Source organism: Coloeus monedula (assembly GCF_965178545.1).
Source record: "Coloeus monedula genome assembly, chromosome: 29".
Taxonomy (NCBI): domain Eukaryota; kingdom Metazoa; phylum Chordata; class Aves; order Passeriformes; family Corvidae; genus Coloeus; species Coloeus monedula.
In genome coordinates, this window is record NC_138809.1 from 387,018 (window position 1) to 414,057 (window position 27,040).

Consider the following 27,040-nt stretch of genomic DNA (forward strand, 5'->3'; position numbering starts at 1 on the left):
ATGGAGGGAGCGGGGCCGGAGCGCTGTGAGTGACCGGCACCGGGGAGCTGCCGGGTGGGGGTGCGGGAGGATGAAGGCAGCGGGCACGTCTGGGGTGCAGCGAGCTGGGGGAAGACAGAGAGGTCTGGGGGTGCAGGGGAATGCGAGGGGATAGGTAAGTCTGGGGGGGCAGGCAGGTGTGGGGTGCAGGGGGGGTCAGGGACGTGTGGCTGTGCAGAGAGATGGGAGGAGCGGTCAGGTCTAGGGGAGCAGGGGGCTGAGGGGGGACAGGCAGGTCTGGATGTGGGTAGAGGGACGGCGGTGGCAAGGTGCCAGGCACCTAGGGACAAACTGGGGGGGACATATTTTGAGGAGTGGTTTGTTGGGGCGCAGCCGGGTGCCCCCCAGAAGTCGTGGATGCTTCCAGCACCAGCAGTGTCAAAGGACCCCAAACCTGCAGCTGTGTTCCCCACCTCCTCCCCGGGTGCTGGCTCTGGGCCCTCCCGCACTGCCAGCCCTGATGGCCGTTATTTGGGAAAAAGGGAAATCGGAAACTTTCCTCCCACTGCCAGAAGGGCCTGCCTGGTGGCGCTGGTGCCACTCCCACGAGGGCTGTGGGAGATTACTGCACCCAAAGCCTTTCCCAAATCTTAGTTTCAGTGGCCATGGTGGCTTCAAAATCTCCCCTGAGCAGGGGGCTCTGATCGGAGGCCCCCTTTCTCCCCAGGTGAGCGCCCAACTGCAGAAGAGATGGACGAGCAGAGGAGGCAGAACGTTGCCTACCAGTACCTGTGTCACCTGGAAGAAGCCAAGCGGTGGGGCTGCGCTTGGGGAGATCCTCAAGCTCAGATTTGGGGGGAAAAGGGGTGTCAAGGGGAGAGACAGGGGGAATGGGTGGGGAGTGGTTATAATGCTGCAGAATACTGCCTGGATCCTGGGGCTTTGTGGCTCTTCAAAGGTGATTGGGGGGTTGTTTTTTTGTGGGGGGACACTCAGCCCTACACCCAAACTGAAAACCACCCAGCAGCAAAAGCCTGAGAGCTGAGCTTCCCTGCCAGGGAGGATTTATTGGAATGGGGTTGGGGGGGATGTCCTTTGGGTGCTTTTCTGCTAGGTGGGGTGCTGGGGGTCTGTGACATGCCCTGTCTCTGCCCTGCCAGCTGGATGGAGGCCTGTCTGGGCGAGGGGCTGCCTCCGCCCACGGAGCTGGAGGAGAGCCTGCGCAATGGGGTCCTCCTGGCCAAGCTGGGCCACTGCTTTGCCCCTGCCATTGTCCCACTGAAGAAGATCTACGACCCTGAACAGACACGGTACAAGGTAAGGCTGTGGCACCAGAGGGAAGGTGTAGTACCCCTTGGGGTGTGCCCCCAGACCGTTGCATTGCTGGTGAGGGCAGAGTGAGGAGGGACTTGCTGACAGCAGTCACTGAGGCCACAGGCATTGCCTCTGTCTTTAACCTCCCGCCCTGGCTGGGTTGGTCTGGGGGCAAGGGGGACCCCAAGGATGGGAGAAAGTGGGGTTCAGCCTGACCTCATCTCCTCTCTTCCAGGCAGCTGGTCTTCACTTCCGGCACACGGATAACATCAACTACTGGCGCGATGCCATGAGCCACGTGGGGCTTCCCTCGGTAACATCTCCCCTCTGCTTTCCCCAGCCCAGGAACACCCTGGCCTTTGCCTTGTGGCAGTACTGGGGGGTGCTGGTATAGCAGGGGGGCTTCGTCCCTGCCCCCCACTCTTTGACACCAGCCCAGCTGGGGACCATCTTGATGCCATTGCCACCTGAGGTGTCTCTTGTCTTGCTGGCAGATCTTCCACCCAGAGACCACTGATATCTATGACAAGAAGAACATGCCCCGGGTGGTCTACTGCATCCATGCACTCAGGTGGGTGCCCTGGCCTGGCTGTCATGGGATGTGTTTGTGCTTATGAGCCCTCTGGTGGTGTCAGCCTCAGGTGACACAGAAGCGTCAGGAGGGAGAAGCAGGTGATGTCACGGTGTGGGTTTGTATTTCAGCTTGTACCTCTTCAAGCTGGGGCTGGCTCCTCTGATCCAGGACTTGTATGGGAAAGTGGACTTCACAGGTATGGCACCATGCGGGGAGACCTGGGCTGGGGCTGCCGGGGGGGGTTGCCGCCAATGCTCTGGGGTCCCGTGGCAGGAGGGATGTGGGGAGTGCTAGTTTTGGATGAGTTTTGCCAAAGCTGCCTCAGGGATGCTCACCCCAGTGTAGGGGTTTTCTGCACCCCTCTTGGTCTGGCAGGGGAGTGGGGGCTCTGCTGGCTGCCCCTGCTCCAGCACTGGGCCATGGGGCTGGTGCTGAGCAGTGCTGCCTCTGTGCTCTGCTCCAGAGGAGGAGATCAACAACATGAAGCGGGAGCTGGAGAAGTATGGGCTGCAGCTGCCTGCCTTCAGCAAGATTGGCGGCATTTTGGCCAATGAGCTCTCAGTGGATGAAGCAGCAGGTGATGGGTGCCTGGTGGGGAGTGGGGCTGCCTGTCAGCCTGTAGCAGGATCTTGGCTCAGCCCCTGAATGCCAAATCTGGGGCCAGCAAACTGGGAGGGGATGCTCGGGGAGGTGATGGTGCTCTGGGATGCAGTGGGACGCACCTGGTTGCTCTCTTTTGGCCCAGCACAAGGATGCAGGTGCTGGCACAGCCCTTTTGTGGCCAGCAGCATCTGGGGTTCTGCATTCCGTGGGCTTCCTGTGAGACACAGACTTCCTGGGTGCTGGAGACTGCAGCTTGCCTTTCGAACAGGGCAGGCTCCCACCATCGCCCGTGGAATGTCTTGTCCCACTGCCTGCAGGGATAAAGTGGGGGGTCCATCTTGTCCCTCCGTGTCCCATCTCACCCACCTCCTCCCCGCCTCGCCTCCAGTCCACGCCGCAGTGTTGGCCATCAACGAAGCGGTGGAGCGGGGGGTGGTGGCCCAGACGATGGAGACCCTCCACAACCCCCACGCGATGCTGGTGGGACTGCGCGAGGAGCTGGCAGGTGCCTACCAGGAGGTGCTGCACCAGGCCAAGCTGGAGAAGGGCAGCAATGCCAGAAACAGGGTGAGGAGGGCACAGGGTGCTCCAGGGTGGCTGGGAGAGGAGCTTTGCTGTTGGGCTGGGGGGTGCTTCCAGCTGGAGGGGTCCCTTGGCCAGAGACCATACGGTGCTTGCTGGCTGAAACGCAGCCTGGGAGCCCTTGTGCTGAGCAGAAGATTGGGGAGATGATTCTTCTTTGGGGGCTGGTTCACTCAGGGCTTGGGGTTGGGAAATGAGCCCAGGCATCTGCAGGGGGACCCCACTGTGCATGGTGGGGTGTGCTTGGGCAGAAAGCTCAGGCTGGGGAGTCCCTCTCCAGTACGTGCAGGTGATCCCTGAAGGAGAGGACGTCTATGACTGGTGTCTGACCCAGGCTGAAATCCAAGGGAACATCAACAAAGTGAATGGTGAGCAAAGCTGGGGCTTCCCTTTGGGAGTTCTCCGGGGCTTATAGTGGGACCATGGTAGCCCAGGGCATGGGGAGAGAGGTGGGCATAGCAGAAAGGAGCCTCAGTCCTAGTGGGAAGAAGGGCTGGGTGTGCATTTCTAAGGAGAAGTTAAAATGATGGGAGTGCAGGCTTCAGCCATAGCTGCCTTTGCTCCCTGGAGCTGTGGGATGATTTACCTGCTCACCTCTGGAGTGAACTGGCCTCTTGCAGTGCGTGGGGCTCTGGAAGAGGTGGACAGTGCCCTGGAGAGACAGGATGTGCTGGCGCTGCACCACGCACTGCAGGACCCCACCCTGGCCCTGCGCTGCCTCCAGCGCGACAACCTCGAGCTCTACTTGGAGCAGCTGAGCGTGGACCGGGAGGAGAAGGCGCTGGTAGGGGCTGGCAGGAGCCTGTGGTGTGGGGTACTTGTGCTGGGGGGGCACGCCATGGTCCCCCAGAAGTGGGCTGGGGAGTTGGCAGCTTTCTGCCAGGGGTCTGAGCATGGCTGCTCTGTCAGCACAAGCATGATGAGCTGTGACACCCCTCTCTACCTGTTGCAGGAGCTGGGCTACCTGGAGCTGCTGGAGCAGGAGGAGGTGCAGGCAGGGATCCTCACAGCGAACCGGAGGGACGAGAAGGAGCGAGCCAGTGAGTGCCTTGGTGAACACTTGTTGCAGGTTCTGCTTCCTGGTGCATCTCCTGGAGCTGGCGGGCCTGCTGGCAGCCTGGCCCTGAGACAGGGCATGGCCACCTCCTGCAGCCTCCCTGTGCCAGCTCCCCTGTCTGTTCCTCAGTGCTGCAGGCTGTTGGCCGGATCAACGCTGCTGTCCGCCGAGGGATGCCAGCAGAAACCTTGGAAGCGCTGATGGACCCTGCGGCACAACTGCCTGATGTGCACACCCCTGCTGCCCCCCTGTACCAGCACCAGCTGGCCCTGCTGCAGTGCCAGCACCCACGGGTGAGAGACCCCCGGGGATGGGTGATGGGTCCCCTTGATTCTGGGGGGGTTGGTGCCTCTGCTGGGACTGCGGTGCTTCCTCTGCTGCTGCTTCTCTGGGGCAGCTGGGACTGGAGGATGAGGTTATGGGGGTTCAGCGTCTCTGCCCGCCCCATGCAGGGCGAGTTGGCACAGGAGGAGCTGTTTGTGGCTGTGGAGATGCTCTCGGCTGTGGCACTGGTTAACCAAGCCCTGGATGCCAGGGACCCCAACAGGCTCTGGAGCAGCCTGGTCAGCCCTGCCCTGGGCCTCTCAGGAGTTGAGGATGCAAACGCACAGCGGTGAGTTGGGCTCTGTGTTGGGGGCTGGTGTGAAGAAGTCCTGTGGGAGGGGCTGGTCAGGGGCCTGGGCTTTTTGTGGGTTTGTTCCAGCAGCCTTCCTGTCCTGTGCCTGTCTGAAGAGCTGGGCAGCTGGCTCTGGCAGGTGCCCTCCTGCTCGGAATGCACTGAGCCCTGCTTGGAATGCACCAAGTCATTGCCCTGTGTCTCTCCTGCAGGTACTTTGATGGCTTGTTGCAGCTGAAAGGCCAGTCAAGGAGAGCAGGAGCTGAGTTCCTGAGCTGGAATGACATTCAGGACAGTGTCAACAGCACCAATTTATCAGTGCAGGATGAAAACAACCGTGAGTCCTGCCCATGGGAGGTTTGGGCGTGCAGGAGGCCTGCAGATATCCTGGGAGGGAGGTTGCACTGGGATTCCAGCCACAATGAGACACCAGAGAATCTCATGCCACCCTGGGCTGTGACTCCCTTGGGTGCACTGGAGGGGCTGACCTGTGTGTCCCTTCCCTCCCATGCAGGAGTCCATGCAGTCCGGCTGGTCAACGAGGCGCTGCTGCAGGCGGACCCTGAGAAGACGCTGGCGGCGTTGCTGCTGCTGGCGCCCGCCCTGCCCGACATCGCCCTTCCAACCGCCCCGCGCTACCACAGTGTCCTGTCCAGGGCACGGAGGCAGAAAGTCCAGGTGGGGTGGGGATCATCAGCTGTGGAGTACCTCCATAGCAGCATGGTATCCCCCCTGGATGCAGGGTACCCCACTTTGGTCACAAGACTGTGAAGTAACCCCCCCACTCCAGCAATGCAGCACCTGCAAAGCAGGAGGTGCTCAGAGGGGGCTGCCCAGCTCACTAGACCCCATCTCCCCCATCTCTCAGGCCACGGAGGACAATGGAGCTGTGCTTTGGTGGGAGGAGATCCAGGAAGGGGTCTGCCAGGCCAACCAGGACACAGTGGCAGCCAGGAGCAGTGAGTGCTCTCCCCGTGTGGGTGCTGCTGCGGAGGTCGGGGGACAAGAAGGGGCTGACGTGAGCCCCTCTGCTCCCGCAGTGGCTCTGGGCACAGCTGCCATCAACCAGGCCATCAAGGAAGGGAAGGCGTCGCAGACGCTGCGCGTGCTGTGTAACCCTGACGTGGCCCTGCGCGGGGTGGTGAGCGCCTGTGCTGATGCCTACCAGGAGCAGCTGGCGGCTCTGATGGCCACCAAGAGACCAGCAGGTAAAACCCTGGGAGCTGCAAAACCTCCCCCACCCTGGGGGCCTGGGTTGCACCCCTGGCCCGGGTGTTTGGGGGGAGCAGCACTCTCCAGCAGCTCCCATCCATCCTGGTACACAGGGAGCGCGAAGCCATCCTGGATCCGGCACAGGCTGCTGGATGGGGCCGAGTACTACCTGAACCTGCAGACCTTGGAGGGCAGCTGGCAGTGCCCACACAATGGCAGCTTCAACACCACACATCTGAGCCGGGAGGAGATCCAGGTATGGGCAGGATGGGGCTGGGTGGGCACCGGCGGCATCTCTGGGGCTGAGCTGGTGCCTGGTGTCCTTGCAGTCGGTCATCACCCGAGTGGCGGCGGCGCACGGCCGGCAGCGCCTGTGGGCGTCCAACGTCGCCTTAGTGGTGAGGCTGCAGGCGCGGCTCCGGGGCTTCCTCGTTCGCCGGGAGTTCGCGGCACGGCGGCACGTCCTGTGCCAGCAGAGGCTGGCTGCCATTCGGATCCAGGTGATGCAGCCAGAATCTGTCCCTCCTCTGAGCACAGCAACACAAACCACGGGCAGCTGCTCGCAGCATCTTCCGGCAGGTCCAGGGAGTGCCGGTGTGTGCTACTCTGTAGTTTTACTGCCGTGAGGGTAGTGTGGGGCTTGTTTCTCTCACAGTAGCTGCTTTGGGTGCTGGTTTCCTGTTCCCATAGGCTGTGTTATGCTCTTTCCTCGTGTGCTCCCTGAAAAACCAACAGAGTCACAGTGACCTCATGCAGGTCTCTCTACGTGGTGTCTTCTTGTGCGCAGGCTTGTTGGAGGGGGTACAGGCAGCGCAGAGCTTACCTGGAGAGGCTGCACTACCTGAAAGCCAACACAGAGGCTGCAATCAAGGTTTGGAAGATTCTTTCTTCAGCCTTTGTTCCCATGTTGGGCATTGTCGCCTGCTTGTTCAGCTTGCGAGTGTGGCATCTACCCCTCCCCCTGCGGAGGAGCCAGGGGGGATTGTGGCAGCTGGGCCAGGGCAGTGTGTGAGGGGACAGGGGAGAAAAAAATCCTGGAACAGAATTGTTACCATGGGCTCGTTGAGGCTGGAAAAGCCCTTAAAGATCACAGTCCAGCTGTTCCTCCAGCACTGCCAAGGCCACCACTATGTCCTCAAGTGCTCCATCCCTATGGGTGGTAAATCCCTCCCGGGGTGGTGAACCCACCACTTTGCTGGGCAGCCTGTGCCAATGCCCTTCCCTAAAGAAATTTTCCTTAATATCCAACCTAAACCTCCCCTAGAAGTCCTCATGATTTTTCCCCTCCACCCATTCCCTTTGGCCTAGCAAGTACTTCCAGAATCCAAATGTTTGAACATCTGTCCCAGATCCAGGCAGCCGTGAGGATGTGGCAGGCACAGAGGAAGTACCAGGAGAGGCTGCGATACTTCAGGCAGAACGTGAGTGATGGGATGAGAGTGAAACAACTCCTGGGACCGTGTTGGTGGGGATGTAGGGGGATGATCCAGAGCACACAGTTGGATCCGTGTCCCCGAGTGCTTGCAGTGCAGCTGGAAGGAGAACTGATTCATCCTGGCAGGGGGACAGATAGGTGCCTGGTGGGTCTGGAAGCCAAACTCTTGGGTTTTGTAAAGTGTGAGGAGAGAAAAACCACTCCAGTTCCATCAAAAAACAATGACTTCAAGATGCCCATTAAAAGGGGGAGGAAATTTTTGGGGGAAAAGGGGAAGTGTCAGCTGTAGGAAGTGAAGTTGCACCCCTGGAGTCTCTGCAGCTTCTGAAACAGTGAGTGGAAGGGAATGACCACTGAGAAGGGTAGAATCCCAAAATCTCTCCTGGGTTGCAGAGACCCTCATCCCAGGCCTTGATACATTCCTGGCAGTGGGACCAGGCAGAGATGTGCTTGTTCAGCTCTCCTTCACTCCCCATGTGTGTTAGGGACACTATGGAAAACCATCTCCCACCCCCTTGTTTGTCCTGGCAGATTAAAGCTGTAATTAAAATCCAGGCTTTTGTGCGAGCGAACAAGGCCCGTGGGGATTACAGGATGCTGGGTAAGTGCCTGCTCATTGCCACTCTGAAGTGTGATGGCTGACTGGGAAGGGGACTCTGCCTCTTCCCTTGCTGGCTCTGAACAGTGGGGAAGCAGTGGCAGGTAGGCCACTGGTGGCCCCTTGGCAAGGACAGAAGTGTCAGAGCCTTGGTGGTCCTTGGTCATCAGCCCTGAGGTTGCCCATCTGCCCCCAAAATCTTCCTGGAGGCTCTTGCACAGTGTGGCCGTGTGCTGTCCCATGTCCTGGTGCTGCAAGAAGATGCTTTTTGGGGAAGAGGATGGGGTGTCTGGGTGAATGCTGGGGGTCTGGGGGTCTGTGGCGGGGCTGGCCACTCCATCCTTCATCCTGCAAATATTCATGGCGTTGCTGTGCGTTGCCACAGTCCACACCAAGAGTCCACCCTTGGGCATCATCCGGCGCTTCATCCACCTGCTGGAGCAGAGCCAGCACGACTTCTGGGAGGAGTCGGAGGTGCTGCGGCTGCAGGAGGAGGTGGTGAAGGGGATCCGTGCCAGCCGGCAGCTGGAGAGCGACCTGGACCTCATGGACATCAAGATTGGGCTGCTGGTCAAGAACAGGATCACGCTGCAGGTTGGGAGAGTGGGGGAGGACTCGGTTGCCTCGTGTGGTCCTGCCCTCATCGCAGCTTGGACTTGTCTCTGCTTCACTTTTTAAGTAGCTGGAGAGGTCAGGGAGGGGTTGGGGAGCACTGGGGTGCCTCTGGCTCTCCCAGAAACTGGTCAGAATGCCAGAGCCTTAGGCAGACCCCCGTGCTTCTCTCCCTGCCTGTGTGGCTGCAGGAGGTCATCTCCCACTGCAAGAAGCTGACCAAGAAGAACAAGGAGCAGCTCTCAGAGATGATGTCCATGGACAAGCAGAAGGGGCTCAAGTCGCTCAGCAAGGAGAAACGGCAAAAGCTGGAGGCCTATCAGCACCTCTTCTACCTGCTGCAGGTGGGGTTGGGGGGCTCTGCTCTGTCCCCCACAGCTCAGGGCAGTGCAGGGACCGGGCCCCCTGCCACCCCACAACATTTGGGTGAGCTTGGTGTCCCTCCTCCCTGCAGACACAGCCAGTGTACTTGGCCAGGCTGATCTTCCAGATGCCCCAGAACAAGTCCACCAAATTCATGGAGTCTGTGATTTTTACGCTTTACAACTACGCGTCCAACCCACGGGAGGCTTATCTGCTGCTCCAGCTCTTCAAAGTGGCACTGCAGGAGGAGATCAGGTGGGTGTCTGTGGGTGCCCTGGTTTGGGAACAGGCCCAGGGAAAGGCTGAACTGCATCAGCTTGGATGCTGCTATCTCCTCTGTCTGCTGCCTCCTGCATGGGGAACACACACACTGGTCCATCCCCTCATCCCATCTGCCCCATCTCTGTCCCCAGGTCCAAGGTGGACCATGTTCATGACATCCTGACGGGGAATGCCACGGTGATCCGGCTAGTGGTCAGCTTCTACCGCAATGTGCGTGGGCAGAAGGCCCTGCGGCACATCCTGGCTGGCCCGGTGCAGGAGGTCCTGCAGGACAAGACCCTCAGCATCCGCACGGACCCTGTGGACATCTACAAAGCGTGGATCAACCAGACTGAGTCGCAGAGTGGGCACAGAAGGTCAGACCCCGGGTTAGAAGGCTTGGCTTGGCCACAGGGTGATGGGCATTGGGATGGTGATGGGGACCTCGTCTTCCTTCACAGCAAGCTCCCGTATGAGGTCAGCCCTGAGCAGGCTCTCAGCCATCCCGAGGTCCAAAGGCGGCTGGATATTTCTATCCGCAATCTCCTGGCAATAACAGACAAGTTTGTCTCTGCCATCACCTCTTCTGTTGACAAGGTCCCGTAAGTATCCCGACGGCTTCTGTGCACAGCCCGGCAGTGCTGTTGGCTCTAAGGTGTCTCCAGCAAGGCCTTAGAAAGGAGGTTGGGTTATGGGGGGCTTCCTGTTCCCTTTGCTGCTGCAGGACTGAGTTACTGCACTGTCAGCAAGAGGAACCCCAAATATCAGCAGTGCCCCATGGGCTGGCTTGTTTTTCTGCTCCGTTTCTGGGCAGTTTACTGCTGACATTGAGATGTCTGCCAGGAAGAATCTGAGCTTTGTGGTCATCTCAGAGGATGAAGGCTTCTTCCAGAGATGCCTGGGCTGGCAGCAGGGTGGGGGAGGGAGCTGAGGGGTGCTGTAGCTGCCAATCCCACCTGTGGACTTCTCCATCACCCCAGCACTAGTGGCTTGCTGCTTCTTGGATGGATGGGTAGTAGGACTGGGTCAGGGTGGGCCCACGTGCTGATGGCCTTCTCCCTGCCTCTCCTCAGCTATGGGATGCGCTACATGGCCAAAATCCTGAGGATGTCCTTGGTTGAGAAATTCCCCAAGGCCCCGGCAGAGGAGGTTGATAAGGTACCCTGGGACTGGGGTGTCTGCACAGTTTGGTGGGGTTCAGCTGTGCCTGTTCATGAAGGGCCAATATCCCTCCACAGAATGTCAGGTCCTCTTGACTTAAAAATGTGCCCAAATCAACATTTTCCTTGAGCCACTAAGGAAATGCCAAGAGTGGACTTTTCCCTGCACTGCCATCTCTGCCAAGAGGGTCCTACCAGGCAGTGCAGGGATGAAACATCCTTCCCTGCTGAGCATCACCTCCTTGGGCCCCAACCCATCTGCTCCCCAACCCCCAGCCTGTCTCATGTCCTAGATCGTGGGGAACCTGCTCTACTACCGCTTCATGAACCCGGCGGTGGTGGCCCCCGATGGCTTTGACATTGTGGACGTGTCTGCCGGGGCAGCCCTGCACCCCGACCACCGCCGCAGCCTGGGGTCCATCGCCAACGTGCTGCAGCACGCCGCTGCCCGCAAGGCCTTCGAGGGGGAGAGCGCCCATCTCTGCGGGCTCAACCAGTACCTGGAGGACACCCACAACAAGTTCAGGTGGGCCCCAGGATGGCGAGGGCGTGGGAGGGCGGCTAGGAGCTGGTGGCAGGGTTTGGGGCTGACCAAAGGGCTCCCTCCCTGCAGGAGGTTCATCTCTGCTGCCTGCTGCGTCCCTGAGCCTGAAGAGAGGTTTAACATGGATGAGTACTCAGAGATGGTGGCAGTGGCCAAACCAGTCATCTACATCACTGTGGGGGAGCTCATCAACACGCACAAGGTCAGGGCATAATGCTCATGGCAAGATCTGTTTCCTCTGCTCCCACCTCCTGGGCTTTCTGCTGCATTTCCTTGCATTCCTCTGTATCCCACCCCTGGCACAGCTTCCCTCTTCCTGACCCATTTTTCTAAGCAAGGAAATGATCTAGATTCTGCAGGTTTGTCCTTTTGCAAACCTTGTATCTTCTCCATCCCCTCTCGGGTGCAAAGGGCGTTGTGCTGCTCCTGGCTGACCCTCCCTTGCTCTCCCTTTGCATCCTCCTTTGCCACTGACTCATCCCTTGCACTGTTCAGCTCCTGCTCGAGCACCAGGACTCCATCGCACCACACCACAGTGACCCCCTGCACGAGCTCCTGGAGGATCTTGATGAGCTTCCTACAGTCCAGTCCCTGGTCGGTAGGTTGAACTCCAGCACCCACCCCCTACCCTGATGAGAGGAGGGTGGACATGGGTACACTTTCTTTGCACGACGCTTGAGCTGGATTGCTTTGGGCATGGAAAGTCAGCCCTCTAGAGCCCAACACTGCTAGCAGGGCTCTCTCTGCCCTCGCAGGGGAGAGTGTTGCCAGCCTAGGAGACAGTGGTGCTGAGCAGGTGCTCTCCCAGCTCAGCAGAATGGAGATCTCCCTCACCCTCACCAACAAACTGGTGCCAGCAGCCAGCAGTGAGGAGAGTGACACAAGGAGCCTGCTGTTGAGGTGAGGATGGGCTCTGCGGGCATCAGGAGGGTCCTGGGGATGTTGGAAGGGTACTGGGGGTTGAGATGCTCAAGACGGGCAAGAAACTCTTGGGAGGCAACTGAATATTGTGTGGAGGGTGCTGGTCTGGAGTGGATGCCTGACATCTCCCTCTGGTCTCTAGCACCAAGCAGATGCTGGTGGATTTGATCCAGTCGCAGCCAGGAGATTCCCTCCCAGAAATCCTGTGGACACCAGCCTCAGAGCATGAGGTGGGATGTGTGAGGCTGCTGCTGGGCATGAGCTGCAAAACTTTGTGGGCAAATGGCAAAAAATCCTCAGCAAAAAGCTGCCCTGCTCCTCTCGGAGGTTTGGCCACTGCTCTTGTGCTCCAGCAGTGACTGGACTCTGGTTTTCAGAAAAATCACGCGTTCTTGGGCCAGAAGAGACCCACATCAAAGCGTGGGTGAAGGAGTTTGGCTGTTCCATCACTGTATCCCATTCCAGCTGTGTTCCAGGCTCATCCCTTCTCATCCCTAGGAAGCCGCCCATGAGTGCCTCGTGCGCCGGCGAGCGCTGCGAGACGCCCAGGCCTCTGCCCCGCTGAAGCGCCATCGCTCCCTGGCTGCCAACGGCCAGCTCTCCATGGAGGAGAAGAAGCGCAAGGTCATCCGCAACCTGCGGCGCTTGGAGAGCCTGGGGCTGGTGGACTCTGCCAACCGGTACCAGGAGCTCGTTGATGAGCTGGCCAAGGTGTGCTGGGGGACACGAATTGGGGATCACCCCTAACCCCCGCTGAGGTGCTGCTCTGGTGCTCTGGTAAAGCTCATAATGACGTATTTTGGCTTTCTGGCACTGCTTTGTTTCCTCCAGGACATTCGGAACCAGCGGCGTCACCGGCAGCAGCGCCGCAGGGAGCTCCTGAAGCTGAGGCAGACCCTGGAGGGCCTTGATGCCAAGACCTTGTTTTATGAGGAGCAAATTGATTATTACAACCAGTACATCAAGACCTGCCTTGACAACCTGGCAGCCAGCAACAAGTGCGGTTCCTTACCAAAAATCAGTGATTTAAAAAAATACTATTATTTGTTTTCATTGCTCTCTGGTTGTTGTGAGTCCGGGACATGCTGGGGATCCAAGGGGTCACAGATGGCTGGAGATGAGCTCTCAGCACGTGGTTCCTTCTCTTCCAGGGTCAGTGGGAAGAGCAAGAAGCTGCCATCGCTGCACTACACGGCAGCCCAGCTGTGGGAGAAGGGGGTGCTGCTGGAAATCCAGGACCTGCCGCCCAGCCAGTGCGTAACCCTGCCCCAGGGGAGGAGCTCTTGCTTGGGGTTATTCAGTGCAGGGCCAGGAGTTGGACTTGATGGACTCAATGATCCTTGTGGGTCCCTTCTGACTCAGGATATTGCATGATTTAATGAAAACTTGGGCAGGTAGACAAAAATAACCGAGGAGGAGGATGCACATGGGCCACTGTTGTCCTGCCATGGATGGGGCAGGCAGTTTTGTGCAGGAAAATGCAGGAAGGTTGGGATTTGCAGTGGGGTTTGGGCTGTGGGTCTGGCTGCTGTGCTGAGGGGGTGCACTGGGTGCGTGACCTGCTCCTTGGTTGTGTTAGAGCTGTGAAGCCCCTTTTGGTAGCGAGTGGCTCTGTCTTCTCAGGCTCAGGAACGTGATCTTTGACATCATCCCCTGTGAGGAGTCAGGCAGGTTCCAGGTGAAAGCCAAATTCATGGGGATCGACATGGAGCGCTTCCAGCTGCACTACCAGGTGTGGAGCCTGTCCTGCAGCTGCTGGGGGCCAGAGGGATGAGGGCAGGCGGGGTCTGTGGGGGCTGGGTGGTGTCTGCGGCTCTTGTGGGGGCTCGGAGCCCGTGGAGCCCTGCCCTGAGGTGCTGGGGGCAGCCTCGCTGTGCATCTCCCCCTGCAAACCCAGCTCTGTGCTGATCCCTGTCTCTGGGACCTGTGGCTGGGCTCCCCTGGCTGGGCACAGCACAGGTGGTGGTGACAGTCCCCTCTCCCACAGGACCTGCTGCAGCTGCAGTACGAGGGCGTAGCAGTCATGAAGATGTTCGACAAGGCCAAGGTCAATGTCAACCTGCTCATTTTCCTCCTCAATAAGAAGTTCTTCAAGAAGTAACAGGGTCAGGGGTGGGGGTGGGGCTGTAGGGAAGGGGGACAATGTAAACCTGCCAAAGAGAGCTCAGGGTCAGTGGTCCCAGGGCAGGGACGCTGCTGCTGGCCATGGAGCTTCCCTGCATGGTCGCAGTGTGCTTGTGCAGCTGCAGCCAGCGGTGCCTGACTGGGGAACACAGGGCTCAGCCCCAGCCCTGGGCACCCCGAGCTTGGTACTAAACCAGTGCCCAACCTCCCTGCAGGAGGGTACAGCTGCCAAAGCTTTTGCAGAATGTGTTGCTCTTAAAATCTACTTTTTATCTGGGTATTTTGGCTGTTTAATTCCTGCGTTGCCAACAGCCAGCTGCCCAAGGACACTCTGTATTTCTGGACACTACACAGGTTTTACTGATCTAATAAAGGTATTCTAATATATACATATATATATATATATATATATATATTCCTCACACTAAGGCTGGGGAAATGTCAGAATCAGCCTTTATATGGAGGGGTAGGGAGAGGCCAGAACAGAGAGGCAATAACTGCTTGTGAAGACAGCCGTGAGCTCTTCTCTAGTAAATTGAGGTGCAATAGAAGAATTTTGGTTTTTAAAGACGAATTTCACTGCTGTTCAGCCAGGCTGGGACAGAAATCCAAGGCAGAGGCTCAGTGTCACTGCTGTCCCAGGGATGCTTTGAGGGACTGGAGCAGGGACCACACCTCTGGACCATGTTGGTGCCTGCCATCTGCTGTGGAACAACCCCACACCACCATCCCAGTAGGGGTGGTGGTGTCTCTGTCCCATCTTGATTTGCTCTGGTGCTTAATTGGTTTTCAAGGGTGGCACAGTGACTGTGTTTGGCCATGGCTGCATTTAAAGCACTTTCTCTCCATGTGAGCTCCTTCTCCAGCCCCTTCCATGGGATGGGAAAGGAGCTGCTGGTGGTCCCAGTCTCCTCCCACCCCCTCTCCTTTAGGCACAGGAGCAGCAGGTCCCAAACCTGCTCCACAAAGGAAGTTTTTTGGGGGATGGTACCTGATCTATCGGCATCTCAGGCTCTGTCTCGTCTTTTGGAAAATGATGATTGTTTATGAAGTTTTTTATGTGTTTTTTCTTTCCCTTCTCTCATATAAATGCCTCAAATGCTGCTTATTCCATCCCCCTCCGTGCTGGGTTCCTGCTGTGCTGCCTCTGCTTGTTTACTCTAAATAAAGGTGTATCAGAAAAGGCAGAGTTGCTTGCAGAGTTGCTCTGGATGATCATTTCCCTGTGGTCCTCACCTGCCTCCCCCCTTGCTTACCAGGGTCCTTCAGGCTGGTGACGTTTCCTACAGCCCCTGTTCCCAAAGCAGGTGCCCCCTTAGCTTCTGGCCAGGGACACCAGGGCCCGGCTCCCTCGCAGCGGTGCCGAGTCAGGTGCTGAGGCACCAACTCAGCTCTTGCACGGGGAGTTTAGGCCACTTTCAGACACACTTAATTCTTAAATAAATACTATGATTACATCTCCTAAAGACTATGATTATATCTCTACAGGAATGAAGTGGGATCAAGCTGCAGCACTTTTCCGTGTTTAAAATAGGACCGGGCTGCCATTAACCTGTTGGATGCTGCACTATCTGCAGGGACAGGATCCTGGGAAGCTGCTGCTGCACATTACCCATTACCACATTGGGGTTTTTATCTTCTGCTTACCATATTTGTTTATTTTTTTCCTTCCTTGCCTTCAGAGGAGGATCCAGCATGTCTCTGGCTGCGGCTCAGTGTGGTTTGTTGCTGCCAGCCACCTCCCCCAGCAGCCAAGCAGCCATTGGCTTTGCACCAGCAGCATTTGGCAAGCTGAAACCACTTTTTTGGGGTGTCCTGGGGATGCAGGGGAAGCCTGAGGTAAAGAACTCCACCTAATGATAATACTCCCAACTATTCACTAAGCACAGTTGCAGCATGGGCTGGAGGGGACTCGGTGTTGCTGTGGAAAAGGTGATTTTTTTTTTGGCTCCCGGGAAGTTGTGCTGTGGCCAACCATGACTCAGAAATGGGGTGCCACCTCTTGCCTCCTGCCCACATGTTTTGGAGAGGAGGTCGGAGGGGAAAATGAAGCCCTGGGAGCGCTGGAGGAGGCCTGGCGCTGGCTCGCTGAGCTCCTCCCAAGGCAGCTCCACTAGATGTCATTGCAAGCCGGGGATAAGCGCCTGCATGGCCATGGCCACCCGGCACCAGCCGTGGGCTCTCGGCGAGCACAGCCCTGCCGTGGGCTCCTCTGGTGCTGCCGATGCTCAGCTCCAAGGACGGATCCACCACAGCAGCTCCAGCACGTCCCGGTGTGCACAAAGCAAGAGTGAAGCTCGCGGGGGCCAGGGACTCGTCCTCGCAGCGCAGCCTCCCCTCAGCCTTGTGGGCTTTTCCTGGACCACTGGGCTCACTGGGGCTCGGCTGGTGCCTGCCCAGGCTGGGACAGCGAAAGGGACCGGGGATGAAAGTCAGCTCCTGCCCCAACCTGTCCCTAAGACCATCCTGAGAAGTGTTATTTGGGAAGGGGGAGAAAGGGAGAAATTTGGGCTCCCCCTGGGGCTCATATTTCATACCAGAGAATCCCAGACTGGTTTGGTTGGAAAGACTTTAAAGATCATCCAGTTCCAACCCCTCTGCCATGGGCAGGGACACCTTCCACTGTCCCCGGCTGCTCCAAGCCCCGTCCGACCTGGCCTTGGACACTTCCAGGGGTGGGGCAGCCACAGCTTCTCTGGGCACCCTGTGCCAGGGCCTCCCCACCCTCCCAGGGAAGAATTTCCTCCCAGTATCCCATCTAACCCTGCCCTCTGGCAGTGGGAAGCCATTCCCTGTGTCCTGTCACTCTTTAGGTGTTCTTTCACCCTGCCCAGCTCCAGCATCTCCTGTCCAGCGCTCAGCACCCAGGCGCCATTCCTGGCCCAGCAGCATTCCCTGCATGGCACAGGGAATCATCATGCTTGCATTAAGCCCCCTCACTGACTTCCCCCCTGCACTACACACTCAGCTGTGCTACGGCATTCCCGGTGCTGCTGGCTGTGCCAGTGAGTGCTGCTGAAGGTGCCACATCCCCAGGTGCCACATGGCCCCTCAGCAGTACCAGCCTCGCTCCTGCTCCTCACTGACTGCCATAATTGCCTCCAGGAGCATAAAGGAGCTGCCAGATGGGTGGACTTCGGAAAAAAATAAAGCAAAAAAAAAAAGGAATGAGGGAGGGTTAAGAAAACTATGTGTATAAGTATGTGCATGTGTATAGATGTGTGAGAGGGAGAGAAAAATGGCACCAGGGTACAGGATATGCATTCAGCACTTCACATCTCACCAGGCTGGTTTGGTGTAAGCCTGCAGCACTTGGCACGTGTAGGACTTGTAATCTGTGGAGAAAGGTGCCCCACATTGCGGCTGCTGCCCTGGTCCGGAATGGGAAAGGGGCTGCTGTGGTCTCCCAGGCTTTTTGAGGGAGAGGTGAGACGGAATGAAGGAACATTGGGAGGTTCAGAGCTGGGAGCTCACTCTCCTCATTCTACTCCAGTCTGCTCATGGGAATCCACACACCCAAAAGGGAGGAAAAATGGTTAAACTGGGCTCAGAAAGGGGCTGCTGCAAGTTCTGATCCCACCAGCTCAGAGCTGCTTGGCCTGGTGGAGAAGCTGTTGGGAGCTGGTGCTGGTTCTGGGCGTTGGGTGCTGGTGCTATTGCTGGGTGCTGGGTTCTGGGTGTTGGGGGCTGGGGGCTGGGCAGGCCAGCTCGAAGGCAGTGCTCCTGCAGAGCCACTGTCCCCACTGTCACGTGCCGCAGTCTTGCTAATCCCATTTTGAAAGCCTGCGCCCCAAGCTGTGCCCGCTAATCCCCTTCGGTGCCACGGCTGCGGGGCTCGGGCTGTGGTGCTGCCTCGGCAAGCCCCAGGGTGTCCCTGCACCCAGCTCCTCTCCCCAGGCAGACCTGGACGTGCCCACATCCTCTGCCTGCTCCTGCTCCAGTCCTGAGGATGCTCAGGTGCTTCCTGCCCTGTGCAAACAGGTCCTGAGTCCTGGACACCCCCAAAAGACACCTTGGCCAGAGGCTGGGCTGTACCTCCAGCCACACCCCAACAGTCCGTGGAAGCGCCGCACTGCCCAGGAGGGATTCACCTGCTTGGCCAACCTGGCTTCAGCACAGCGCTGGTCACTCAGCACAACGCCCTTGCTGGCAGCACCGAGGAGGCAGGTGAGCAGCTCAACCTGCCCGTGCAGAGCCAGGGTTCAGCTCAGCTGTGCCAGGCTCCTCCCCAGGAGCAGCCGCCTTCCTGGCACTGCCGGGGGCTCTGCACCGCGGCTCCTGCTGGGATGGCGCAGGCTTCGAGCAATATTGTTGTTCCCTTCCGATGGCAGCAGCTTCCTTGTGGGAGAGGGGAAAAAGCACAAACCGAACTGGGGAGAAAATAAGAGGGGAATGTTTGCCGACTGTCTGCTGTGTGTTGTTGCTGTTTGTTGTGTTTCTGTGGTTGCTTTGGCAACCCTGGGAAGACATGCCAGGCTGTAGCATGGCGGGTACCAGCGCGGTGTGGCGAGGAGCCGGGGCTCCGCTCCGCAGGGACAAACCGCGGCCCGGTGGGGATGGGAGGCTTCAGGCAGGGGATTGATGCGGTCACGTTTGTGCCCAGCTCAGCCGCTGCCCTCCTGGGTGAGCCTGGGGTGGGCGCTTGCTTCGCACCCCATGGGCCCTCTGAGAGGGACCTGGCTTGGAGGTGAGTGAAGGAAGACGGGCTGAAGGGTCCATGGGGACAGCAGCCAGCCCTGCTGTTTCCCAGGAGCCTGGGAGTATCTGGGCTCATCCTCTCTCTTCTTGTCTAGAGGAAAGACAGTGAAACAGTGGTGTCATGGAGGGGCAGCTGCTGCCATGCAGCACTCACCAGAGGGGCAGTGAGAGTGTCAGGCAGTGCTGATGGGGCTGTGGGGGCATCTCCATCTGTCCAGGACAGGAGCCTTTCCTCTGGTACTGGAGCCGTGGCCTCATGTGGGGAGGGTCACGCTGCTTTCTGTCCCCTGTGGGTCTGTGTAGAGGGGGCTGCTGCCTGCGCGGGATGGAGCCAGGGTCCCAAGGGGCAGCATGGGAGTGGGGGGACCAGGGCAGAGGAGCCTGGCAGAGGAGGGGACAGGGCCAAGAGCAGCTTAGGGAGGAGAGTGATGCTCCCAGAGCCCCTCTCTCACTCGTACAGCCCCGGGAGCTGTGCGAACTGACATCCGTCAGAGCAGGAGCCTGTGTGCCCCGCGGCATCCCCAGGGCAGAGCAGTCAGGGGGTGGGTGAAGGCTGTGCCTCTGGGAGCCAGGAACATTCTGTGCCGCTCCAGAGATGTGGGTTAACTCTTCGGGGGCTGCAGCGGGAGGACTGAGCTCCTCGGGGCTGTGGGCACCATCACCCACCCGGAGCCTGCGGATCCCGGGGTTTGGGTGGAGATTCCTGAAAGATAATGGTTTGAGGGCTCCCATCCCGCTTGGCACAAAAGCGTGGAAAGGTTTCAGCCTGTCACTGGTCAGAAGTGCCAGTTTAATGATATTGTTTAATTGCCACATCTCCAAATGGTGATTTTTTAACTGAGAGGCCTGGTGAGGAATCCTGCCCTGAACTGGAAGCTGACTCATTCTCCTCGAAGTCCCGGGGTCATTGTTGGATTGCAAATAAACACACCAAATTCCCACTGCTGGGTTCTGGGAACGTGCTCCTGGTCCTGCACGGAGGGCAGGGACCCAGGAAGGGGCTGGGTGTCTGCCTGCCTCCCACTGCATCCTCCCACCCTCAGAGCACGGGGGGCTTTGGTGGCACCTGGAGCTATCTGAGGCAGGGGGAAACACAACTTTAATACTGATGGGGGGCTGGAAAATCCCTAAGTGCAGAGGTTCACTGCCCTGTTCCCCCTTTGAAAAGAAGGGAGCAAGAATCAGGCCCCAGCTCTCTGTCATCCTTGCTGTAGCTATCAGGTGAGACCCAGTTCCCACTTCTTTGCTTTCAGCCCTGGTTGCAGCATCTCTGGGTGCAGCTTCAGCCTGAGCCCAGGTTTTGAGAGCAAAGGAAAACTGAAGAAATGAGAGGTTGGAGCTGGGACTTGAATCCGCATCCCAGGATGAGAGGGTGAGGGGAGGGCAGTGCTTTCCGCCCCAAAAACCTCTCCACACGGAGCTGAGCAGAAGCTGGAGCCAGCGTGAGTCACCCTGTGCAGCTGCTGCCAAGGCAGGAGCGACCTTGTGCTGCTGAGCCAGCGTGGGCTGAGGCCGTGGCCCCGCCAGCCACGGGAAAGGGAAGCTTTTGCTCAGGCCGGATGCTCCAGAGGAAAGAATGAGCTCTGGGGCTGAAACCACTGGCCAAAGAGGACCAGAGCAACGGACGTGAGGTCAGGGAGGGTCTGGGTCCCCTCCTCTGCAAGGAGAGCATCAGGGCCTGCTGGAGCAGGGAGCAGGGTCTGGGCACTCGCGACTACTCCAGGGCTTGGTGAGCGGCGTCTGTGAGCCACCCGGGGCTGGGACTCACTTTCCATGAAACTTCAGGGAAAAACAGAATAAATCTCCCCTCTGCTCCTGCCACCCTGTCCTCAGCCTTGGGATCCTTCCAGGCTGGCGCTTGTGAATGTTTTCCCCTATCAACTTCTTTCGCTTGAATCAGCGGACATGACTCACGGGGAGGAAGGAGAGGGCTCGGGTGAGCTGCTCCATCCGCAGCGCCGTGGCCCTTCGGTGACACGGGCCGGTGCCACTGGAGCCACGGGAGCAGCGTCCCAATCCCGTCACCGCCAGGAGCCAAACTCAGGGCTGCCATTCCCCTTGTCCCATCGCTGTCCCCTCCCTGTGCCCAGCCCAGTGGGTGCAGCAGAGGGGGAACTGGTTGAGCCGGTGCACCCCGTCCCGGCAGAGAGGGGAGATTCCTCTGCTGGGGGGAGGGACCCTTGGGGGGCTGCGCCTTTGTCACCAGGGTGGCCACCACACCCTGAGGGACAGGCATCGCCCTTCCCAAGGGACTCCTGGAGCGGAGGAGCAGGCAAAGTCCCTCCATGGCGGGTCTGCATTTTGTGGGGTGGGTGGAAGATGGGGAGAAGGGGAGGTCACTCCTTCCGGCACTGGGTTAGGGGAGCAGCCAGCCAGGGTGGCGAATCTTGGCTGGATTAGTTAAAGAGATCAAGCAGCTGAGGGATTAGGGAGTCAAGAGAGCTGGGCCACCTGCGGGGGAGGGAAAAACCTATGAAGGAGAAGGATATGCTGGTGCTCTGGAGAGAGGTGTGCAAGGCCTGGGCTTTGCAGCGATTAGATAAGTGAATCAGGGCCTCGGAGCGATTAGAGAAAGAAATCAGGTTTTACACCAATTAGGTAAAGTCCCCAAGCGATTAGACACAGAGGTGGCTGCAAGAGGAGGTCTCCCAGCAGTCTGTGGAACTGATAGGGCCGAGCATTGATTAAAGGAGCATCAGAGGCTGAGAGCAGTTTGATAAGAAAACAAAACAGTGGATCAATTAGCCTGGGAAAAAGGAGGCGGCTGGGCGATAATGGGAATAGGGAAGTGGGGCCAGTCAAAACAACCCCTATAGCTTCGAGTGTGGGGCTGGTGGAGCTGCAGGGAAGGGGTGGAAAGAGGGAAAATGGTCCCAGCTGGAGCCTCCAAGGGCCATGGGCACCTGGGGCACTGGGATGAGATTGGTGGGCTATTTCAGTTTGGCCTTAGCACAAGTGAATTCACACCTGGCCTGAAGATGAGTTTATTGTTGGCTGTGGCCGGTGTGAGCCTCACACAGCTCCTCGTGGGCTGCAGTGGAGCATCACCAGGCAGCTGCTCCTCCCACCATGAGAAGCAGAAAATTCTACATTTCACAGAATCTTGGAATCATGGAATGATTTGGCTTGGAAGGGACCTTAGAGTTCATCTACTTCCAATGCCCCTGCCATGGGCAGGGACACCTCCCCCTGTCCCAGGCTGCTGCAACCCCCATCCAGCCTGGCCTTGAACACTCCCAGGGATCCAGGGGCAGCCACAGCTTCTTTGGGCAACCTGAGCAAGTGAATTTCAGAAAATTTCTTTTTTTTTGAGCAGGTTTTGCTCTGGGCTCACACTGTCACACACCTGGAGCAATTTTATCCACTGGGAAGGCAGTTATACCAGGATAACTCAGCCCTGCGCCCTGTCCCAGATGCTCTGGGAGTTTCCAGATACGGGTGCCAGATGAATAAGCAATTAAGTAACTCAATGGAGCCTTGAAATAATTAGACCAAGGAATGCAGCTCCAGAAGATGAGTTTAGTGAAGAAATGGGAGTGTTGGAGAGATGGAGATGAGAAGGGTGATCAGGTCTTGGCACAATTATCTAGAGAAAGTCTGCTCCAGACTGATTAGAGGAAGGGAAAAGAGCTTTCTGAGCAATTAGGTGAGGGAAATCAACTCTGGGCAGGAAGAAAATAGACTATGGAAGAGATTGGGGCGGGAGATGGTGAGTTATCTCTGCCCCTGAGTTAGACAAGGGAGCTTGATAAGGGCTTTCTGAGGCAGAGGCAGAAATGAGGATGAGGATTAAGGAGCAGAGGTGGGTGGGCAGCAGATGCCTGGTGCTGGGAAAGAGGGAGTGAGGAGTGAGGTGGCAGGTTCTCCGTGTGGCTGAGTAGCAGAAACTGAGCCCTGCACCTGAGGAACAGGAGGACCAAAATCCCAGGATTGGAGCTAACAAACAGAGTAAAACAGGGGTGCTGGCAGCTGGAACAGCCGTGGGTTGGAGTAGGGAAGGGAGCTGGTCACTATTTCCAACCCCTCACGTGGCAGGATGCTTCCTTAATCTGTAAAACGGGATTAGTCCCTTGTGCCCAGCAAAGTCGAGAACCAGCAGAGTCTTTCTGCACGAGTGACTTTGACTTCAGGACAGAGGAACCTGCAGGGTGGGAGCGTGATCGGGGATGAGCATGGGGCAGGCAGCCCTGGGATGTGCCCTGAGATGTACCCTGTGGCACCCAGGGGTCCCTGACTGAGCCAATGGCAGGGGGGGCAAACTGGGGTGACCACAGCAGGGAGCTTTACCCCAGGTTTTGGGGTGCTGAGCTACCGTGAGAGAGGTGACAATGGTCAGCTGCAGCCCAAGGTTGCGCCGCAGGTCAGCAGCAGCTGCAGCTGGAGAGTGCTGAATCCTTTGGGAACGGCTGCATTTGCTCTTTAATTAGCCTTGACGGCTGCTGGAGCAGATTTTGCTGGTCCTTTCCTCTCTGAGGCTGGCCCTGGCTTGAAGTCGCAGGGTTCGGTGAGGTCAGGCTCCTTTTTCCTTTTTTGCCTTTTTCTTTTCCTCCATCCTTGCACATACAAAAGGCAGCGGAGGGAGGGAGCAGCACCACTGAGGCACATGATGCTGACTCTGGTGCTGTGGGAAGGGGAAGCTGTGGTTTGGCTGCCAGGTCATAGTTTGGCCTCTGGAAATGACCCTCTTGGAAAGGGAAGCGGTGTCTTGCCAAGCTCGGGCAGGGGCCCGGCAGACCCCGGGCAATGGGGCTGCGTTGGTGGGGGGTGGCTGGAGTGGGAGTGAGGCACCTCGAGAGCAGTGACTGAGGGCGATGCTCAGCTCCTGGGAAACAAACCCCAGGTTAAACCAAGCACCTGTGGAGGTCATGGAGGGTTTTCAATTTTTTAAAAAATTATTTATTTTCATTTTTAATTTACTGCTTTTCCTCCCAGTTTGCACTCGTGGGGTTTTGCCACAGCTCCCAGTGGCTGCTGCTGAGTGACAGAGAACAGTGCCAGGGCCATCCGGGGAAGGTCTCATGGACACTCGTCCCTCCTGGGCGTCACAGTCCTGCTTTTCCCAGCGGGAGGGTGGCTCTGACATATCTCCTTCACCCCTTGGCCTCTGCTGAGCTCGCTGGGACAAGCCTGGTTTCTGTGGGGTGACAGCGTTATCTGGGACACAAGCAGAGCCAGGCTCCACTTTAGTCCCGGTTCCTTGGCTGGTGTGGATATCCTCGGGAGATAGCACGGCGAATTGTCCCCCGGGGACTCCACATGCTTCACCTCCCATCACAGGATGGAAACGGGGATTTGCAGAACACCAGAGCCCAGCAAAGACCCAGAGGCATGGGGATCTGTCCCTGGGGCCCATGGGTGTGTCCTCCTCCCAATGCTCAGACGCTGCTTTTGTTTGAGCCCTAATGTGGATTTCAGTGTTTTCATGGCTTTTAAAATTTTTTTCCCCTTTCCAATTCTGATGAAAAATGTATTTGGGGAAAATAGAAATATTTAGACATTTCCCTGACAGGCAGCAGAGCTGGAAGAGCTGCGGTACAGCACCGTTCACGTGTGCTGACGAAAGCTCAGCACAAAGAATCAGGCTGGGGGATGCAGCATCCTCGGCAGCACGAGACCCACAGGGTGAAGTGTCAGTGCTCATCCCATAGGTTACTCCTTCTGCCAGCGGCCCAGCACCAAGCTGCCTTCAAAATCTGGATAAGAAGATGGGTTTGAGCTAGTTTTGGGGAGGTTTTTGGTGTGTGTGTATATATAAATGTACGTGTGTATATATATATATATATATATATACACACACACAGAGACATATAAATCTCGTGTATACAAAAATATATGTTGTATATTAGAATATACTATATAGCATATTAAACCTCACTATAGTAGGAATTTGGTATTAAATTAGTAGTAGTATACATATTACAGATACGTATTTTGCGTTACCTTGTGCATCTGGCAGGGCGGGAAAGGGGGTTGGTGTTTGTGGTCCATACCAGGCCCACATTTTCCCATCAGAAGGTGTCTGGGCCAGATGTACCTTGAAAGGGCCAGTGAAAAGCCCATCTGGAGCCACAGGATGCTGTGGGGACCTTGGGCATGTCAGTGAGGAACAGAGCTACTCTCCTCTGTGCAGATGGCTCTGGGATGAGCCCAGACCTCCCTTTCCAGGAGGCAGAGAAATCCCCAGCCCCAGAACCTGCCTTCCCCACCCCATTTTTCTCCCGCTCACACCCTCGGGTTTTGATGTTGGGAACATGTCAGCCACGTCGTCCTGAGCAGAGGGCAGCCACCGCGCCCTGTGCTGGGGAGGTGACAATCCCCATCCTGCACCCCACTCCCTTTGTTCCAGCCCTTCAGGCTTCACCCCATTGCTCTGCCTCATTCCAAGGGGGTACAGAGCCTCCTTCCACACCTGGCAGGGCTGTGCCTTCCCAGGCTGGCCCCTGACCCACCACTGTCCCTGCTGGGTCCCCACTGCATGAGCTCCCTGGATGTGGATGCCACGTGCACAGGGCAACTCTGCAGAACCGGGGTATGGGGCTGCTGAGCTGCTCCTGCAGGAGTGAGAGGGGCTGGAGGCCATAAAATCATAGAATCATGGAATAGTTTGGCTTGGAAGGCCCTTAAAGCTCATCTCATTCCACCCCCCTGCCTCTAGACCTTCCACTATCCCAGGTTATCCTGTCCAACCTGGCCTTGAACACTTCCAGGGATGGGGCAGCCACAGCTGCCCTGGGCACCCTGTGCCAGGGCCTCCCCACCCTCATTGTAAAGCACTTCTTCCTTATATCAAACCTAAATCAACCTCTTTTAGTTTAAAAAAGCTCCCCCTTGTCCTATTCATCCTTTTACTTGGACTGAGGAAGAGGAGCTCAAGGCCCCTGTGCCCAGAGACCTTGCAAAGTCCTTTTCCTGCTTGAATTTTGGGGAGTTTCCCTGCAGAGCTGTTTGGTTCCCCCTTCCCTTCTCTCCCTTTTCTAACTTGTTGCTGGTGTGGGGGGAAATAAATGCTCTTAAAGAGTTTTGTGGCTGCAAAACATCTGGACAGCCCCAGAACTGCCAGGGTGGAGAGATGCCGGGGTAGGGCTGCAGCAGTGGGACAAGTTGCCTTCATCCCTGGCCCCAGCCCCTGCCTGGTGGAAAGAACAAGGCAGCTGATCCCAAACCACCTGAAAACCACCTTGGTGTCCTCACGTCCCTTTGGGAGAGGTGGTGCAGGAGGTGCCGTTTTTGCTCCCCCAGCCAGGTCTGTTCTGCCTCGGCCACCCTTGGTTTGGGGGGACACTGTGGTGGGGTGAGGGACCAGGGACCCAGGCAGACCCAGAGGGGATGGAAAGTTGGAGAGGGGAGGTGCTGAGCCGGTGGGATGGGTTCTGTGAGCTGTCCCATTAGGGGGTCAGGCTTGCACAGAGCACAGCACATCCTTGGGCCGTGCACACACCGAGGTGTGGAGGCAGTGCTGCTCCTGGGTCAGGGTGGCTGTGACAGGGAAGCACTGCAGTGCTGGTTCTCCCACCTGTCAGTGCTGGTTTGGGGCTTGGGGAGCAGTGTGAGGCCGTGGGCTGGTGGGAGCACTGGGGCTGGCTGCCCCTTCCTGCAGCCCCCACACATCCCGGCTCCATCGTCAGCCTGACCCCTGATTACACTCCACAGGCTCTGCATCGCTGCCGTTGCCCCAGCAACGTGTCGTCGCCACAGCAACCGTGACAACCTTATGTTCATTAATTTAAAAAGGTTCGCAGTGTAACAAATGAAATAGTTATAAGCTTGTCAGGGTGTTAAGGAGCAGGGGCTGACAACTTGCCCCCCTTGCCTGTGCCGCCCGAGCAGCCTGGCTCTGCCACGAGGTCCCCACCCCAGACCCGGCTTCATCCCACCATCTTCGAGCACAGTAATTCCTTCAGGCCAGTGCTTGGAGCATCCTGGCAGTGCAGCATCACTCGGTGACCTCCCCAGGAACAACCAGGGGCCTGATGCAGGTGGGGGCTGTGGCAGAGGGGGGTCTGAACCAATGATGCTTCTGTTGGGCCATTCCTGCTGTGGGGTGGCTGACATCTGGGATGGAGTCAGGGTTATCCCATTGTCCTTCCCCAGGGTCAGCACAAGGTTTGTCATGGAGGATAATTATTTTCATGCAGCACGTAGCACCTCAGTACCTGCACTATTAAAATGAATATCTTTACCTTTGTACCTAATACGATCGAGAGGGGGAGGATGAACAGATCAAACACATGGCTATACACACATATATTCCTTAGGAAACCTGGACGGATCACAGATACCCTGGATAGCCTCAGCTGGGGGAAGGTAATCCCAGCTGGCTGAGCCTGGCAGCTGAGGTAAATCAATGTTTCCCTTGAAGTCCTGGGCCAGGTTGCTGACAGGTACAA

General features: G+C 57.6%; 1 protein-coding gene across 1 annotated transcript; it reads left to right on the forward strand.

The window, feature by feature from the left end:
• IQGAP3 (IQ motif containing GTPase activating protein 3) lies at nt 1-13,932 on the forward strand (the record flags this gene model as incomplete). The annotated part of the gene is made up of 38 exons (XM_082298575.1): nt 1-25; nt 707-794; nt 1,140-1,296; nt 1,529-1,606; nt 1,788-1,864; nt 1,996-2,063; nt 2,331-2,444; nt 2,859-3,037; nt 3,333-3,420; nt 3,673-3,836; nt 4,005-4,092; nt 4,239-4,402; nt 4,562-4,722; nt 4,938-5,062; nt 5,240-5,403; nt 5,594-5,684; nt 5,766-5,933; nt 6,051-6,193; nt 6,267-6,437; nt 6,725-6,808; nt 7,287-7,358; nt 7,904-7,973; nt 8,356-8,564; nt 8,774-8,926; nt 9,037-9,200; nt 9,359-9,583; nt 9,668-9,808; nt 10,280-10,364; nt 10,660-10,892; nt 10,980-11,112; nt 11,406-11,508; nt 11,666-11,810; nt 11,974-12,061; nt 12,330-12,542; nt 12,663-12,829; nt 12,983-13,084; nt 13,455-13,563; nt 13,819-13,932. 38 exons carry the CDS (start codon nt 1-3, stop codon nt 13,930-13,932), a joined length of 4,923 nt encoding a protein of 1,640 aa, XP_082154701.1.
• Nucleotides 13,933-27,040: the final 13,108 nt, after the last annotated feature.